Source organism: Alligator sinensis, unplaced genomic scaffold (assembly GCF_000455745.1).
Source record: "Alligator sinensis unplaced genomic scaffold, ASM45574v1 scaffold84_2, whole genome shotgun sequence".
In the NCBI taxonomy this organism is placed as follows: Eukaryota; Metazoa; Chordata; order Crocodylia; family Alligatoridae; genus Alligator; species Alligator sinensis.
Genome location: NW_005842247.1, coordinates 1,339,364 through 1,353,155, shown reverse-complemented (window position 1 = coordinate 1,353,155; position 13,792 = coordinate 1,339,364). Strand labels below are relative to the sequence as shown.

General features: G+C 42.9%; 1 protein-coding gene across 3 annotated transcripts in view; it reads left to right on the top strand.

Moving 5' to 3' along the window:
• The window catches only part of SLC7A1 (solute carrier family 7 member 1), a 60,501-nt gene that overhangs the window by 16,601 nt on the left and 30,108 nt on the right, over nucleotides 1-13,792 (top strand). For 2 of the 3 annotated variants that reach the window (XM_025208712.1, XM_025208713.1), the window contains exon 2: nucleotides 11,600-11,983. In XM_025208712.1, the coding sequence (XP_025064497.1) occupies nucleotides 11,614-11,983 (370 nt within the window). In that variant the 5' untranslated portion in view covers nucleotides 11,600-11,613. Of the gene's footprint in view, nucleotides 1-10,347; nucleotides 10,366-11,599; nucleotides 11,984-13,792 lie in introns of those variants that run through there. The other variant, XM_006027492.3, reaches the window with a different exon arrangement.

Below are 13,792 nucleotides of genomic sequence, written 5' to 3'. Positions count from 1 at the left end.
TTTTTTTTGGTATTTTTTTTTTTTTTTTAGGTTCAAGGAATGCTTCGTAGTTGGTAGGGTCGGAAGAGACCTAAGCAGATCATCTAGTCCAACCCCCTGTCATGGGCAGGAAAGGATGCTGGGGTCAAATGACCCCAGCTAGGTGGCTGTCTAGCCTCCTTTTGAAGACCCCCAGGGTAGGGGCAAGCACCACTTCCCTTGGAAGTTGGTTCCAGCTCCTAGCCGCCCTAACAGTGAAGTAGCGCCTCCTGATATCTAGCCTGAATCTACTCTCAGTCAACTTATGGCTGCTGTTCCTTGTTACCCCCAGTAGTGCTCAGGGGAACAGGGACTCTCCCATTGCCTGCTGGTCCCTCTTGGCAAATTTATAGGTGGCCACCAGATCCCCTCAGCCTTCTCTTGTGGAGGCTGAACAGGTTCAGGTCCCGTAGCCTCTCCTCGTAGGGCCTGCCCTGCTGCCCCCTAATCAGGTCATATTCTGATTGATTTTTTTTTTTTTATTTCTTTTTTTTTTAATCACATCAGCTTTCATATCTCTAATCAATTGTACCTTTCAGTCTAATTTGGTCTACTCCATTGTGATTTCACTCACATAAGTGTCTATGAAGTTGTACCATTCTCCCAAGAAGCACTTGAGTCCCTTAACCTGGATTTGTATAGGAGTACACTTGTTGTTTTAGAGAAATTCTCTGTCTCCTAATGCTTTTTTAATAACAGACAGTTTTAATAATGTTGGGGTTTTTTTGTTTTGTTTTAAATAACAAACAGAGTGCTTCTGATAACTGTATTTTGGTCTGACTTTCCTTTTTCCCTAATAAGCATGTCCAAAGACCCATCTGCTCTTTATTCTTGCCTAATGGTTGGTTGTTGTCAGTCAACATGCAAAACATCACTGGAGGCTTCAACCTGAATCCAAATGAACTACATGAGTTCCTATCCTTGATATAGTTTCACAGAGCATAGTTTTATTCTATTCCACCTCATATGAATTATTGGCAGATTACAGGCAGTCTGCCACTTGGAGCAGATAACAAGCTATCTGTTGCAGGCTTTCAGATTTTGTGTGGGGGTTTTTTTGTTAAGTAACTATTGACAGAGACCCTCAGAATTAATGTCCAGGTACAAGAACTAGATTAAACAGTTTTTCCTAACGTCTTGTGAAAAATGGGAGAAGTTAATTTAAAACCTTTTTAAGGGAAAATAATAGTAGAATTGGTCAGAAGACAATTGAATTGAAAATGTGTATGGCTTTCGTGCCCCCCCCCCCCCCCAACCAAACAAAAAAACATAAATCATAGAAATGTGGGGCTACAAGGGACCGTGGGGTCATTTTGTTCAATCTCTCACTCGCTGGTTAGGATGTGAATATTTTGATCATCCCTAACTAGTGTTTGTCTAACCCAGGGGTGGGCAAATATGGCCTGTGGGCTGGATCCTAGCTGCGGAGGGTCTTTTGTCCAGCCCTTGATCCTGCCTGGCTGAGGTGCCACCCGGCCGTGACACATCTTGCTGCCCCCTGGGCTTGCAATGGGGGCAGCCCAGGTGGAGGCGGCTTCTTCCAGCTGCTGATGCTGCTGCCCTCAACCCCATTGGTAGCAGTGGGGGCCAGTGTGCGCAGCCCCAACCCAGTGTGCCCCGCACCAGCTCCAGGCTTACCTGTCTGGGCTGAGCAGCAGCAGTGCAGAACAGAAACTGCTGCGCAGCGTGGGGCAAAAGCGCTCCTCCCTCCCTGGCTCCAACCTGGCTCCATGGTGGGATGGGGGGAGGAGGACAGGGAGAGTGGGGGTATGGCCCAGCCCTGCGGGGGTGGTGCACGGCCTGGTTGCATCTATCTCAGGGGAGAGGTATGGCTCAGCCTTATCCAGCCACAGGGGTAGGAGACACAACCTGACCCCAACCTGCTGTGCGAGGCTTGGGGTTTTGGAATTTGGCAGCAGGGGAGGGTGGCTGTATTTATTGCCACTGCTCCCCTGCCGCCAAATGTTGTGGTTTGTGTGGAACCCTATGGGCCAGATACCTGTGGCTCTGGGGGCTGCATTTTGCCCATGGGTTGGTGGTTGAGCATGCTGGTTTATCATGTTCTTTAGTATACATTTAATACCAAAAATGCTTGCAGGGAAGCATTGGTACTGTCTACCCTCCTATTGAAGCCATGTCAGCATGCAGCAAGAGTGCAAGATTCATGGAGCCAGAATGAGAGCAAGTAAGAGGGTGCCTGGTTTTCCCTTTTAAACTTCTATGTACGAATCTAGGAAAGACCAGCCCCTCGAATTCCACACATTACTGACTTGTTCCATGACGATAACTCTTAACCAGTCCACTTCTGAATATGGTAGCTTCATTCAGAGGCATAATATGTGAAGACTGCACCCAGGACAATCCTCTCTTGTACCGTTCCCCAGCTAGGCTGCACAGAGTGGTAGCATGAAGCAGCAGGGACAGTATGTTATGGAGTGGAAGTGTTTTTTGGGAACTCCTAGTTCCCTAGAGTGGCATTGTAGCCCGTGGTTGCTGGAGAGAGATTTCACCTTTTTTTTTACTGTCAAAGCCTATGTTAGGAAGGAAAAAATTGCTGATTTAAATGTTAAAAAAGGACCCCATTTTTTTTGCTCCCTCCCAGCAGCATGAACTTTACTGCCAGTACCTCTGCAGTGTTCAGCCAAAGTGCAAGGGGAGCAGGAGAGTGAGGTGCTTCCCCACCCCAGTGAAGCAGTCCTTGGTGCATGTGCCCTGCTTGCCCACCCAATGTTACACTGCTAGTTCAGTTTGTTGTGTAGGATCCCAGCTGCTGTTCTTTGACTGTAATCTGCTTGGGGCTGAAATCTGGGCTTTGCACAGTAAATTTAGGTGGCTTCTGGAGCTTTTAACCCCTGGACTGGCTGGACACTTAACTCCTTTTAAGTGGCTTAAAGCACGTGTTGTTCATCTTAATTCTGTCCTGGAGTGGCATTATCTTCCAATCCACCTAATTTTGTTCCTGTTCCATTAACATGTTGCCATGGTAGTTAAAGTCCTCCCAGAATGTTCTGAGGGGCCCGATTTTTCTGTCTGGAGCTCAGGCAGCACCTGCCACCCCACTCCCTGTTGGCTGGGCTGCTGGCTGGCCAGGTGCCACCTGAGCTCCAAGGAGCACAATCCTTTCTTTCCCTGGAGTGACTGGCGGCCACCGTGCCCCTTGCTGCTCGCCAGACCAGCAGCGGGCAGGGGCGGGGCGCCACCTGAGCTCTGGAGAAAAAAGGATCAGGCTTCTCAGATCCTAGAGTTGCTGTGTCAGTTTCAGCAAGACCAGAGAGCCTCAGATAAGCTGCTTCTCCCTGGTGTTTCTGGTCTTGCTGAATCTGACATGGTGGTAAGCCTGCTCTCTGCCTGGTGGGAGCAGCAAGCAGGTCTTGCTTTTAGTCCTGCCCATGCTCACCAAGCCTCTAGTGGCAAGTCACAGCTGTGCAGGTGAAGGACAGTCAGATCAGGTTTCTCGCCTTACCTTGTGGCTGTTCCACTAAGCCGAACAACACCAAGCTAATTAACATTTGTTTGGCTTACAGCGTAAAGTCTAACAAGCCCTTGGATGTAAATCTGGCAGAACTCTCTTTCGTATAGAACCTAAGGAGCACTAAAGAAATCCAGCTTGTGCTTGATTTCACCACCCTAGTCATGAGTAACCTTTTGTCTGTGAGTGGGCTCAAAAGTGGTAGAACTGGCTTTAAAAGAGTAACTGCCAAAATCATCCAATATTTGCACATCAGATTGAAGAACATAATGAGTTTCAGTTCAAGAAGTGGCCCCTTGGTTGAACCAAAGTGTATGTGGGGGGGGGGGGGGGGTGTCCTCTAGTGTAATACTTGGTTTTTCACAACCAAAGCTGATAACAGAATTCTGTAGTATATTAATACTGAATCCCAGTGATTATTATATCTTCTTGTTTAAAGCAATCTTGGGGAAGTCACCTGATCGAACGCCAAAAAACATTGAGTGGCACTCTAAGTATAGAGATGTTACTCAGCGCAGTTAACCTTTAAACTCTTCTCTAACATACTATATTATTATTGTTATTAAATGAATTCAGGTCTTCAGCAGCAAGAATGAGATGAACCTCTGGGACTTTGTCATCCAGAGCAGTGTCTTTTTTTTCCACCAAAAGAGGTGTCTGGAGGTTTTGTTTGTGTGTGGTGGGGGCTTCATTATATGTGATACAGACTTTTCTTCTTGCTCCATAGATGATTTGACATTCTGCATAATCCTCTTTGATTCTGGGTACAAATAAGAGTTTATTTTGGGGAATAAATTCTCAAGAACTGAAAAGCCTTGAACTAGATAAGAAATGGAACAAATGTAATTGTTTTGGAAGCAAGAGCACTGCTTATGTAAAATGAGCCTTATCAGCTTATTTTACATGTGTGGTTTTAGATTTTAACTAGGCAGATGTTTGTTTTCCCTTTCTGCTGTTAACCAGCTGCAAGTTGGCTTGTTTTCTTTTAATGTGTTGTTTGAAAGAGTCCCCTTTTCAAAATGGGGACTCAAGTCAGTGAATCTGATGTTAGGCATGCTAACTATGCTAACAGAAGAAGATCTTACTCTGTCATAAAAATATAACATTGTCTCATGCCGCTGCCGCCCCCCCCACCCCCCCTTTGCAAATTTCTGGCCCTTTGAGGACTGCAGTTCCCCAAATGTATGAGGGATTGGTCAGTGGCCAGATCAGACCTGGTCCACAGGACCCTGGCTGTGGAGACCCCCAGACCTCTGGTACTTTGTGATAAGATTCCCCCACAACCCTTTCTGTGGACTTTCTAAACATGGGGTTCCTGTTAAATTTGGAGGGAGGGAGTGATTGTGTTGTATGCAAGAAAATACAGTAATTTAATATCTCCACATGTATTTGGATGCAGAGCAAACAAAATTGTCATAATATGCATTAACAACATGTAATAGACATAAACCAGTAAAAATTGTTGAGTTGTAGAAGCATAGAGAAATAGGGCTGGAAAAGACCTCTAAAAGTCTAGTACAGCCTCCCAAGTTCTGGCCCCCTTGAAACCAGTGGGAGGTTTGCCTTGGAGTGAAATTTTTATTCTACTGAAGGGTGTGAAAACTGCCTTAGGATTTACCCTTTTATTGTATCTAGGTATTGTCTGTGTTTTATGCTCTGCTCAGACCTTGTCAGGCCTCTTCTGCGAGTGCTCAACTCTTGTTGAAATCAGGAGGCATCCAACACTACTTAGGATGGGCCCCTTGATTTTGAATCAGAAAGCTTGTTGGAGCTGTGTGCCCATCAAATGACTCCTTTCTTTGTGCACACCTGACATTTCAGATGTGGAGGATAGCAGGAGCCTAGGAACTGGGTTTTGTAGAAAATGACTGAGGAGCTGGAGCAGATCTCAAGGGCAGAAGTAGATGTCATGTTTAGAAAGCACAGATCTGAAGGTAGATGGCCAGATTCTTGGGCAAGTATAGATTTTTAGGGAAAAGTTGGGAATGAAGATTACTTTAGATCCCTTTGCATCTCCTGCAGCCAACAGGCTTTAGACCAGAGGTTTTCAATCAGGGTGCTGTGAGAATCTGCTAGTAGTTCTGCAGTACTGGTGTTGCTGCCATAGGGTGAAATTGCCTCATGAACCTCTGTTTTCAGGTGGCACATTGGAGCCAAAATGAAAAGCAGCTGCAGCAGAAAAGCACTGATGCCTGCATTACAGTACATGTGCCTCCTGGAAGTGGAGGTGTGGTGTAGTACTGCCTGATGGTAGCAGCATCCAAGCTGCCACAGTCACAAGGTGAAACTGTGTGGTGCACTTGTATTTCAGGAGGCACATCAGAGCTGAATTGGGAAGAGCAGCAGCAAAAATGGCGGTTCTGTCTTTATATAATGTAATGCAGGCAGGTGCATCTTTGCTGCAGCCATTTCTCAGTTTGGCTTTGACATGCTTCCTGAATACAGAGGCACTCAGGACAGTTCTGCCCAGCCCACATACCTCTTGTTTCTGGGAGACACCATGCAGGGTTGAACGAGGAAGAACTGTGGCAGGGGCATATGTTCCCACTACATCTACTTCCTGATGTGGCTCTGTAGGAGGCATGCCGCACAGTTTCACCTGGCTGCTGGGGCAGTGGGTTGAATATATTGTGATTGAATCGATTATATTATTAATTAGTATGTTAGTAATGTCCATATTATAATACACATCATATTTAATTTTTTTTCTTTAAAAGAAGTGCTGTTAAATTCTGAAAAGCTTTTTGGGGGGGGACAGGGCTTTGAGTCTAAAAATGTTGAACTGCTGCTCTAGACAAAGCCCTGTTGAAATGAGTACAGTGAAGACTGTTTTACCTTACCCAGACTGCCTAAGATGCTCTTCTGGTCAGTAGGGTTTCCTCAGCCCTGCTCCCTTTACTTCATGCTGGGTGAATGAAAAGCAAATCATCTTGATAAATACATTGTCTCTTGAGTAATTTATCACACAGAAAAGAGTGGTCTCATCTACACAGTGATGCCCAATAGATCTGTAGCTGCAGTGGTTGATTTACTGTCATGGTGGGAAGCAATTGGAGCAGGTTTTGACTTGTGTTGCACTGTAATGCAAATGGTACATATAAGCTGAAAACATTAGTAATTGGCAAATATAAAATCCCATGGTATTTTCAAAGTATGAGCCATTTGCCTTGTGGCTGTCAGTACCACACAATGGCTTGGAGGACCACACAGCTGTTCAAAGAATGGCTACTCTATCTTAACTGAACGCAGCGCAAAGAAAAATCACTTCCCTTGTAAAGAATTGTTTTATCTATCTATAACTCGGTCCCCAGAACATGAGAAAACATGATGGCACAGTTCTTCTCTTCTGACTATGTTGCTGTGGTGCAACTACTGGGTTGAGGTATCTTCCAGGTTACCATGACAAAATAGAGATCAAGAAGGTTTAAAAAAAGTTTGTAGTAAACTTAGAAGTCAACCCGTCTCCAAACATTGATGTTCTTCCCATGAAATGGCAATGGTTCTGCAGAGAAACATTACTTATTAGCTTGTCATCACCAGTTGCTGGCATAAAGTAGTTTACTGCCAAAGGCACCTCAGCAATGAGATGACAAACCATTGCCAGAACATCAATGCGAGGATCCTGTTATGTTAGAAAAGTGCATGGATGCTTTGTGGAAAAAAATGGTCTTCCTCCTGGAGTGAAACTTCAAGATTGCAAAAGTGTAGATAATAGGTACTTTTGATAGTAATTGTTTGGCTACACTGTCAGAAAGCCTGTCTGACTGACTGCTACTGGCTGGAATGACCCTGCTTGGGTCTGAGAGATGCTGGTGCTTGGACCTGGTGGGAGGGACAGCTGCTGCTGCTGTTGATTCTTCCCACCACCTGGTTGCAGTGTGACACCCTCCCAGCTCCATGAGCTGTAGCTTGCTAGAGCCTGGTTTATCTGATGAGAGTTGTTAATGTGCACTGAGATGAAGCAAATGACTTAATCCTGTGTACTTACTGCTCTGCCTACAATTGCAAAAATTCCTGTGGTTTTGTAAAGTAGAAAGTTGAAAATCCTATACTAGTCTTATATTTTAGACTTGGATCCTAGTTTTAAGGTCTAGAGGTTGGTATCTGCCTGCCTGTGAGAACTGATCAAACTCTTGCCCTGACTTTGTAAGTCTTACAGAATTAAGTGGTGCATCCACTAGCAAAAATATCCATTAAAATCTAAATTGCTCTACCTATAGTTGAGGAAACATCAAAATGAAAGTTATGAACATATGATTTTGTTTGGTTATTTTGAGGGGGTTTTTTTGAAACAGTGAAGCATTCTAAATACTAAACGTTGTGCCTGTAATTGTATTAATGACTTTCCCTGAATAATAGAGTAGATTTTTGGAACTGGAGACTGGAGGAGCAAGTCAGCATATCTAAAAGCTACCAGTTATACAAATCAATGCATTTTATTCTGCAGTTAACATTTGTCTTGCAGGGGTTATATTACAGATTCAACACCTGGAACAGTGAGTTCAGTTTCTTAGTGTACACTTTCCAGCCAGTGTCATCACTCATTATATTGTGTATTAATGTTGGCAGGTGAAGTGCAAATTCCACATGACCTATTGAAAATAACATTTACATGTGTGTGTGTTTTCCTTGATCAGCAGTGACACTTTTTTTAAGATGGCCATACACTTTTCATTCTATTATAAATAACAATAACTGATGTATTATGACTCCTTGTAAATCAGTAATGCATTTTGTCTAGATCAAGAAACTTGAAATCTTTCTTTAATTTCTCTTCCTAATGTGGAGGCCTTTTAAACCCAATAACTTGAGCAAATTTAATGGCCAAGCTTTGCAGTCACGGGTTCTGATCTAAGATGTATGCTTTTATGGTAGCTGCATGGAGGACTATTCTGTTGACTTTTTTCCTTTTTTTTTGCTGAGATCACCTGTATGTTGATGTGAAAAATACCAATAAATCTTTAACAAGTGAGGGCTTGAACTGGTGTCCTGATCTAAATATTCCCACTGATAACAGGCACTAGGAAAGGGTTATGCCACTCTGGAGAAGAGAAGACTCGGGGGGGTGGGGAGGGATTTGATAAGTTTTCAAATACCTGAAGGTAATTACAGAGAGGGTAGATATGGGCCTTTCTCTGCAGCTGTAGGGAACAGAACTAGGAGTAACAGCCTTGAGGTGCAGCAGGGGAAACTTAGGTTGGAGATTAGGAGGAACTTTCTGACTGTTAGGGTTGTCAAGCATTGGTACAGGCTACCTAGAGAAGCTGTGGATTCTTCATTCCTAGACATTTTCAGGAGCAGGTTAGACAGACACTTAGCAGGCATGGTTTAGTCACGGATGATCCTGAGGCGGGATTAGATGACCTTGTGATGTCCCTTCCAGTCCTACTTTCCTATGATCCAGTTCCTGCTTAATTTCAGCCTATGTTGTTGTCATTACATGGTGTAGAAATTGGACAGAGAATGCTACAGATATCCCAAATATGTATAGTCCATCTAAACATGAAAGCCATAGTTAGTAAGCTCAATATTGTTCCCTCATTTTTCAATAAGGGCTCCGATGTATAAGACACAAGAACAAAAGCCAGATAAATAATGGGTCCATGGGCATAGAAATGGAAATTACTATAATCAAGGCAGAAACAAGACCCAAAAGAGCTTAATGTGCTCAGGTGGGAGATACCTTTTGAATCTCGCATAGAGATCATCTGAACAGACTCACAAAATTGCTGATTTGAGAAGTAGGAATGGCTAACAAATCTGTCAAATAAAGGTGGTATTATAGGACAGTACAATAGCAAAACCTTTTTTAAGAAGCAGAGGTATCAATTTAGAAAGCTGCACTTGTGTATTAGTTTGATCTCTAGTTTTCAGGGCTTTGGACAAATTTTGAAGGAAGGAATAAGTAGACGGGAGGAAACGAACAAACAAATGTGTTGGTGGTGGGGGCTGTGTGACCGGTTAACCAAGCAAGTTGAAGGACAGGCATACACAATCTTTCAGAAGAAATCATTTTAACAAAGCAGAGATAAAAAAAACATATACTAACAATCAAACATCTACTATAACATTTCAATTTTATTGAAATCGTGGGACTTGGTGGGGATTTACATGTCGTCAGGGGGATCTGCCTGCCACTGGCCACTAGCTCCCTGAGAGGCTGCCACCACTTCCCCCTTCCCTTGCTAGCTTTCCTTAAGAAGAGAACCATTTTTTTCCTAGGCAAGGCAAATACAATACATCTCTTACATTTAGGGGTGTATGTGATACAGAAACTGTTACTGAAAGTCGAGAAGGTGGGGAGTTAGAAGAATTGTACAAGAAGATTCATTACAGGATTGGTCTCTAAGCAGATCTGGAAGCTAACAGTCAGACAAGGGAAAGGGCTACTAAAGCTGAAAGAGTGTTGGCACAAGAACATCTATGTTTTAAATAGCCATGAATAAACTAAAGATTAGAAGGCTTCTTGCCTTCAGAAAGACACATTTCCAGGATGAGAAGTGGGAGATAAAAAACATAACTTTTTTTTTTTTTTAAAGCTCAATGAATTTATGAGAGGCATTTTATATAGTGTGGTTATGTATGGTCATGGGACAAGTCTTGGTGGCACACGGGGTTCTTCCAGTCTGGCGTTACTAAACGCATACAAGAAATACTAAATAACTGCATCAGGGGAGAAATTCTCCCTCCATTTTATAAAGGCTGTCCGTACTGTATCAGGCTTCAGTTCTTTATTTACCAAAAGATGTAAAAGTATCACCAAACATTTATCTTTCTTTGAAGGGGGAGATTTTTCCAAGAGCTTCTTTTAAGAGCAGAGTCTAGTTTTATGGTGTTTACAACAGTATTATTCCTGTTGACATGGATAAAGGTAACAGGTATGTGATGCAAGCAAGCAAAAAAAAAAAAAAAATTTTTTTTTTTTTTGGCTTTTGTAAATGTTGTGAGTGTGGTTGAAGCTCTTGGAGAATTTGGCCCATGGTATACTGCGATAAGCAAGCAAAGGCAACGCTTAATTAGCCAGTTAAGCCAGCTATTTATTCATGTATTTCTCCGAAAGCTTTGTGAGCAGTTCCATTTGTTTTGGTGTACCTACTAAAAAGTTCATGGCATTTGAACTTGAAGTGTGTTGCTGATCAGAGACCAAAGTTTGAAATAAAAATAGCTCTCCAAAATGTCTGTTTCTTCTGCAGAACTCTTAATGCTGCGGGCCAAATACTATACCAGTAAAAATGAGAGCTCAATCCGAAGTAGTTTCTTTTTAACATTAGTGCAACTGAATTGAAAAATAAAATTTGCCTGTTTTTGTCTGTCTGTAGATTCTCCTGCAATATCTGTTTATCTTAGTACCTGTTACCGGAGGGAAAAAGAGTTTAGAAAGGAGGAGGGAGCAGAACCGTTCATCTAGTCCATTTGATCACAGGGCAGAAAGCTAAACGTTCATATTACTCTTTTTTAGAAGTGACATTATATCTAGAATTCATGTGTTCTGTATTCTTGACGCTGGGTTTTAGTTGTAGCCGTGTTGGTCTAAGGATGCAGGCAAGGTTCCTTGAGCAGATGTGTTATCTTTTATTTTTTCCAGCTACTCAGTTGGTCCTAATAAAAGAGATCACATCTACTCAAAGAACCTTGCCATACTCTGGACAGTAACTCTTGGGGAATTTTGTTTTACCTCAAATACTTCCATGTGAAATCTACTTAACTTCCAGGTTTTAAAAAGAATGTTCTTGTCTAATATGCAGCTCAGCAAATCAAGGCCGGGAGCCAAGCATTGTATTCCTTTCTTGGCTTGAACACATACATTAAAGAACACTTAGATTTTTTGTAACTGGCAGACACCTCTGTTCATGATGGAAAAACCCCAAATGGAATCAGTTTCTACGTTGCCTTCACAATGTCCACAGGCATAGTAGATAGTACATGCTTATTTTTCTTTACTACAGTAAATAAATTAACTTTTGAAAACCCAAGGAACCAATCTGTTGTATAAGAAGGTGTAAAGTGAAAAGATTTTGATCTTTAAATCAAGTGTGCAGTATTATAGGTATGTAGTTTATGACATTTTAAGTTACTTCTGACTTAAGTATTTATGTACTGTCTTTCTTACAGGTCTTCACAAAAAGATGGGGTGCCAGGGACTTACCAATTTTGGGAACCAGCTGCTTCGCCGGAAAGTTGTGGATTGTACCAGGGAAGAGAGCAGGCTCTCGCGATGCCTCAATACCTTTGATTTGGTTGCTCTGGGTGTAGGTAGTACACTTGGGGCAGGTGTCTATGTCCTGGCTGGAGCTGTGGCACGTGAAAATGCAGGACCTGCGATTGTCATCTCCTTCTTGATTGCTGCATTGGCATCTGTATTGGCTGGACTGTGTTATGGAGAATTTGGTGCTAGAGTTCCAAGGACTGGATCTGCTTATCTCTATAGCTATGTGACTGTTGGTGAACTATGGGCATTCATCACTGGGTGGAATTTAATTCTTTCTTATGTCATTGGTAAGTATGTAGGGGCATGCTGAAAAACTAGCGTTAATCCAGAATGTCTGCCTGGTGTTGATGATATTGTACTGTCATATCATTGTAAAATATAAATTACCTAATTCTTTGTACCAGTAAAAGTTTCCATTGCAGATTTCAAAGCTCAGTAAAGGAATTCATTAATAAAGCTTGTTGGCAGTGGTGGCAATCTTGCATGGTCAAGAGCGATCACTCCTGTGGGTCAAGTAAAGGATAGTATATGAGTCAGTTGATGGCTAAGAAGGCCGATCCTAGAGCCACGGACTCTCTAGCAGATGCCACAGGTGGTGATTGAAGAGAGGGTCAGACCACAGATTTCTTGAGTTTGTTTCGTTTTGTTTGTTTGTTTCCTTTCCTTCTGTTACCCTCATTTTTTGCCTCCAGGGTAAGACAGTTTTCCTCAAAGTATGCGTACCTTCTCTCACAAGGCATTGCCATGTGGCCCTATCCTGGGTTAATTTTTCCAAATTTGTAATGTCAATGCCGCACTTAATGCTTGCCTTGGGTGTCCTTGAAGCGTTTCTTCTGGCCCCTGCCTGTCCTTTATCCTTGTAAATAAAGATGTTGGGGGTATAGCAGTTGTTTTGGTAAATGTATATCAGGCATGCACATGCAGTGCCCTGTCCACCACAGCTAATGTTGAATAATCAACACTTCCATACTGGTGGTGTTAGTGTCAGTGAGGATACTGGCATTTGTGATGATTGCTTTATGTTAAGGATTTCTGAAGGTAGTGCTGGTGATGGCATTCCAGGCTTTTCAGGTAGTCCTTGTAAGTCACCCAAGCTTCACGGCCGTAGAGAAGAGTTGGGATTATTGAGTAGGAGCTTTGTTTGAGTCCTGATGTTATGATCATTGAACACACGATGATTCAGTCTTCTGAAGGCAGAGCTGGTACATTGGATCCTATACTGGATCTCCTCATTGTTGGTGGCCTTCTCTGAGAGAAGGCTCTGAAGTACGCAAAGCATTTAAAATTCTCCAGCTCCTGTCCATCAATGAAGATCTTCACTTAGGGAGTTGATTGGCCTAGAGCAGGCTGGTGAAGCACCTTTTGTCTTCTCTATGTTAAGAGTCAGTCCCAGGTACTGGTATGCTTGAGAAAAGCAGTTAAGGGCCATTTGTAGGTCCTTCTCCATACGTGCAACAACAGCATAATCATCAGCATACTGAAGTTTCACAATCGAGGCCAATGTAACTTTGCTTTTGGCACAGAGGTGGGAGAGAGTGAAAAGATTCCCATCCTTCCTGTACTCAATGCCTGTGCCATTTGGTAGACAGTCACAGATGAGCATCTTGATGACTGCAAGGAAGATAGGAAGAACTGGTGCAGTCACAGACCTGCTGGATGCCACTTTTAATAGCAAAGGGCTCTGTAGTAGAGCCATTACATAGGATGGAGGTATTCACCTGGTCATGAAGGAGTCCTAGGATGATGATAAATTTCCCTGGGCAGCCAAACTTTGATAAGATCTTCTACAGAGCCTCATGGTTAACAGAGTTGAAGGGTTTGGTCAAATCAGTAAAAGCCATATACAGTTCCTCGTGGTGTTCTTGGCATTTTTCATGCATCTGCCAGGCTGCAAAAATCATGTCCATGGTGCCTCTTGATGTTCTGAAGCTACATCGAGTTGGGAAGGATTTGCTTGGCAAGAGGGAGCAGTTGGTTTAGTAGAATTTGAGTGAGGATTTTCCCAGTGTTGGAGAGGAGGGCAGTACCTCAGTAGTTTCACAGTCAGCCTTCTCTCCCTTTTTTTTAAAAGGTGACAATATTGACATTCCTTAGGT